The following is a 4,951-nucleotide window of genomic DNA, read 5'->3' on the forward strand; positions in this document are numbered from 1 at the left end:
CTATGAGCTGATGTCATCTAATAGCAGCTCTGCCATATGTTCTACTTGTATAAGATTATAATTTCTAAATTTTTTAAGGTTAAAGTATCAGAAACATGATTTTGGTCAAGACTCAAATTGCCATAGCCATCTCCCACAATGTTAAATGGATATTGTGACATTCTTAAAAGTCCTAGGATAGTTACTGCTGCAGTATTTGTAAGTACCTACCAGATACTCTTTGAAGAGACTGCTTGGATCTTCATTCAGATATATACAAAGTGCCCTGAGGAGGCATTCCCGCTTCTTTTCAACAGTTTCATTCTAAATAGAAAAAAGTAGCATCAACAACCATAATACAAACCTATTATACTTCTATAATTATGTGAAATGGGTGAAACTTTAAGTAGGCACATGTACAATGACCATTTACTTAAACATTATCAATGATTATACAATTAGTCAATTACGGCGTACACAAGTAGGACTGTCACCATAACCTATTTTTTGTTGTATGATATATTGCAACAAAATTATTTGCAATAAATTAAATTGACATTTTAAGACCAATTTATGCCACTGACTTCACAATGACAGTATAATGATAAATATCCTCCTACCTTTACCAGCTGTTGAAAATATACGACGTCCCTCTGTTAAACCCAATCGCAGAAATACTTTGGCACTGCAGGGCGTCACGCAGGTGTGCTGTGCAGTGCAGAGAGTAAAATATCTTTGCGCATGTGTGGTCTGATGCTTCTTGCTCTTCTTCTTCTTTGGGGTTTCATAGCAGTTGGCGTCGCACTATGCTGCCACCCTCTGGATGTAAGAATTTTTTACTTAACATAAATGGTTTGTGTTTAGACAACGCGTTAGGATTTTGTAGAGTTAAGTTGAGACATAATTACGTGGACCTTAATAGAAAAAAAAATTTAAAGTCAACAAACACAATTATTATAAGTAAACTGAATATACATATATTATGTCAAGTGCACAACCTTCCTTGTTCATTTTTTTGAGGTAGTGGAGGAATGTGAGGGTTGATGGTTGAATTGAGGTTTAAGAGTTGGAGGTATAATGTATAGGTTGAAATGTCTATTTATGGTTTATGGGTATAACAGAAAATAACACTCAAAGGAGAGGTATCAAAGCTGGCAGGAGATGGTGTTGCTGCCACTAAACTTAAAAAAGTAATGGATGCAACAATCATATCCACTGTAAAACATCTGAAAGCAAGATTCAGTAGCCTCCTAGGCAAGTGTTGTTGATGACATTTAGATTAGAAATTTTTTTATTCATTTAATTAATTTTATTTGTTGTTAAATAAGGGTGTCGAGTGCTTCTCAGAGTTTTACAAATCTTGATAGATGTGGATGGAGAACCAAGAAGACTTAGTGGACCATGGTGCTGATGACCTTGCATTTCTCTTGGATCACTTCTCCACAGTCCTGAGAAGGTAGCTGGTGGATTACTACAATATTATGTGTGCTGGTGGTAGATATTTTGTTCATGTGAACACTGATTATCTGTGTAATCCACATCATTTTCAGAAATGGTGTAAACACTCAGCTTTCAAAAGAAGAGTTTGTAGGCTTGAAGCTGTTAATTGCCAGGATGTTCAAAGACAAGACCTACCTCAGCCTTTTGGAGTTCATGTTGACCAGAGAGCCCTACTGCTCAGAGTACAAGGTCAGTTTTTGTTAATGTTCTTTCTTAAGATTGTGTCAGTTTGCTATCTAACACACATTGCTTAAATAAATCTCTTGAATGTATTTTTTCCCCAGAACATCCTGCAGCTTGTACACATTATGTTGGTCCTCGTTGTCTCATGTATAGTTTGTGGTTTGTGGTTGTGTGTTCTGTGGACGGATAGGGTATGAGATTAGAGAATAGATTATTTCTTAATTAGTAGAAGGTCTGATCAGAATCACTGTAGAGGGGACAAGTCTGGAAGATTTTGATTCTAGAGAGAGGTGGCTAGCTGGCTTCTTAGCCAAGGCCAGCAGATCAAGTAGAAGACCAAACCACAGGAGATGGCCATGTGAGGGGCATGTGACTGCAGGGCGTATAGTCCATAAGACACTGAGCCATGAGATGTTCAGTTTGAAGCCCTTAAAACACTTAATTTAGATTTTATTTTTGTATTTCATTTATCGTGAGATGTTTTAAGTTTTAAATTTCAACTTAGTGGTACAATTTTTGCTAACCCGACACTTTTTAAGTTATTTTTCTTGTAGAATTGTGCCTCAAATAAAGAACTTTATGTTGACCAGATTGTTAGTTAATCATTTACAAGTCAGTATTGCCTATATGGACAGCGATGTTAAAAAAAAAAAAAAAAAAAAACGGTCTAAAAATTAAAAAACGTTTTTGCTCTAGATGAAATGTTGTAACGATAGAACATTTGATCTCGAGTGGAGCCACACCCTCTAAAATGTCATGCATAATGTCAACGCATACATTATTGGTAATATGAAAGTACTCTAGAGAGTTTAGGCAAGAGTCTGCTTTTATGACTGTTAAACTAGGATTTTTTAGCATGACATGTTCATTGTAATTAACTTCATTGCACAACTCCAAACAATCGTCATCAAATATGATGTTTGTCAATCAGACAGAAATGACACGATTTTTTGGCTGCAAAACTCTCCAAATATCCTCCAAGTGAATGGCAGGCCAGATTTTCAGCAGTAAATAAGCATAGTGTGCCAAATAACACTGAACTTTGGCCATTTATCTGAACTTCTATCCCTCTGGTTTCAAGCAATTTAATATCATCCAACAATGGCTCAAATATTTTGTTGAAACCATAAACTGCTCCCATTTTGTGAACTTTGGTTTTAGAGCCTAAAGGATTTGTTATTTCAAAATCATCAAAATAAAGTTGAATTTGTAAAGCTTGAGGAAATCTACTGTACAATTTGTGATTTTTAAAATGTGAGCCATTACAGTAGTCAAGCAATTTACCATCACTTTCGTTTGAATCCACAAAGAGCTTTTGCATTTGTTAATTTTCAAAAAGAAACTTCAGGGTATCAATAATAGATATGTATTGACATGTATCTGCTATTAACACTTGAGTTCATTTACCTTGCTTTCTTGCAGTGTCACCTCTGTTTCCAAGGAAGATTTCTGTTGGCTTGATAAAAGAGTGGTTTTCAGCAAAATACTTGTAGGGGGTGATTTTGTAGGGGGTATCAACTTCCTCAAACATATTTCAGCCCCTTTCAAAATCTTTCATCAAAGTCTGCAATTCATCATTGGGTATAGAGTAACGATTAAGCAGAAATGTGGTTCTCTCTTGCAAACAGTCCAGGGTTTCACAGAGCAGTTATTTGTGCATGTGTCGGTCAGGGTACAATTTGAAGAGGAGTACATTTTTGCATGAACCATCTGCTGCACAGCTTTGGTAGTCAGAAGTGCTGCAATTACTGGAGTCTTGTTCTAAATGTACTGGGTTTGCAGCTTGAGCATGCTCTCTAATGAGATGTTTTGCATAAGAATTGAAGTTATGGTATGTTCGTTGACAGTTGTTTTGGCTACAAACAGTTGTATAATCCTGTCCATCAGAAAGTGCATGGACATGCCTAAGATGACTTAAAAGTTTCCGGATGTCTTTTGAAGTAGATTTTTTGCACTTCAGACATGTACATAGCAGTACAATTTAGGAAAGTGCTTGAAGCTTTGAAATAAGCTCCACAGCTTTAGATCTCTTCCCACCAGAGAAAAGAATGTCATACACATTTTCAAAGAAATTAAAGACAGATGTGAGTTGGACAGGATATTCTACATTGCAAACCCAATACATTTTAAACAGCTTGTCGATGGCACACGTCAGACTGTTATCCTCAAGTGGAATGGAGACTTTGTCATTCTCGGCCACAATGATGTATTGCGCTGTAGAACTTGGGGCTCCTAAACAGACAATGTGGGGTTGATGGCTTTCCACCATTGTCTGGTAATTATCCAGGAGGCTGGAGATGCTGGTTCCAGGCTGTAAAAATAAAAGTACATTTTATAAAATCCATTATCAACACAGTACAAGTGACTGAAGTTTCTCTTTTAAAGGGATAGTTCACCCAAAAATGAAAATTCTGTCATTAATTACTCACCCTTATGTCGTTCCAAACCCGTAAGACCTTCTTTCATCTTAGGAACACAATTTAGGTACGACATGAGGGAGAGTAATTGATGACAGAATTTAAATTTTTGGGTGAACTTTCGCTTTAATTCATCTGCATTAATTGAACTATAGGCCAGGGATATTTTCTTATTTTTCAATTAAGTTGCTTACCGGCTTAATGGCCAAGAGATAAGCAAGGGCCGACTTTGTACTGCATTTGGCCCACCCTTTGCTCCTTCCTGACGCAGTGGGTGGCAGCAATGTAATAAGAATTTGAAGAGCTCTGTAACATGAATCTGTAGTATGATAGAAAAACACAAAATATTTCATTTTTCATGGCTGGTATAATGGCTGAATTTAAACTCCAACCTTGCGTTCAGAGAACTACTAAAACTGATGGTGTCCACTGAAAGAAAAACAACATTTTGACAGAACGAGCAAAGTAGCCTACCTTCACTCTCATTATCAGTTGGCATGACCAGAGGATTTTTCACTGTGGACATCTTTTGCAATTTTGGAACAATATTTCCTTCCCATTTTCGAAGAAATTGATCAGCCTTCCCAGGAAACATTTTTCCAAACTCAGTGTCAAGCTACAACACAGGATAGAATACACAATTACACAATTCAAGTTTATGCAATTTTAACTTCAGAGAGGCATTGTGGGCCATTCCAGGTTATGAATAACAGTTAAAAAAAAAAGACTATACAGCAGTATTATGATTTGAATTAAACTGAATGGAGAAAAATAAGTGGTGGGGCTTGATTTTAGTGCACCTTTATCTCTAGCTTGCAGCAGACTGATGGTTGGAGGGGAGTGGGCTTGATTTTAGAGCACCTCCTTGCCAT

The 4,951-nt window shown here is 36.7% G+C and overlaps 1 protein-coding gene across 1 annotated transcript in view; it reads right to left on the bottom strand.

The window, feature by feature from the left end:
• Nucleotides 1–2,978: 2,978 nt before the first annotated feature.
• LOC109099294 overlaps nt 2,979–4,951 on the bottom strand; it is a 2,504-nt gene continuing 531 nt past the window's right edge. The window contains exons 2-4 of the mRNA XM_042749647.1: nt 4,554–4,695; nt 4,274–4,398; nt 2,979–3,973 (exon numbers count right to left, since the gene is read on the bottom strand). Of these exons, the coding sequence (XP_042605581.1) occupies nt 3,644–3,973; nt 4,274–4,398; nt 4,554–4,695 (597 nt within the window). The 3' untranslated portion in view covers nt 2,979–3,643. The remainder of the gene's footprint in view (nt 3,974–4,273; nt 4,399–4,553; nt 4,696–4,951) is intronic.

Source organism: Cyprinus carpio, chromosome A4 (genome assembly GCF_018340385.1).
Source record: "Cyprinus carpio isolate SPL01 chromosome A4, ASM1834038v1, whole genome shotgun sequence".
NCBI lineage: Eukaryota > Metazoa > Chordata > Actinopteri > Cypriniformes > Cyprinidae > Cyprinus > Cyprinus carpio.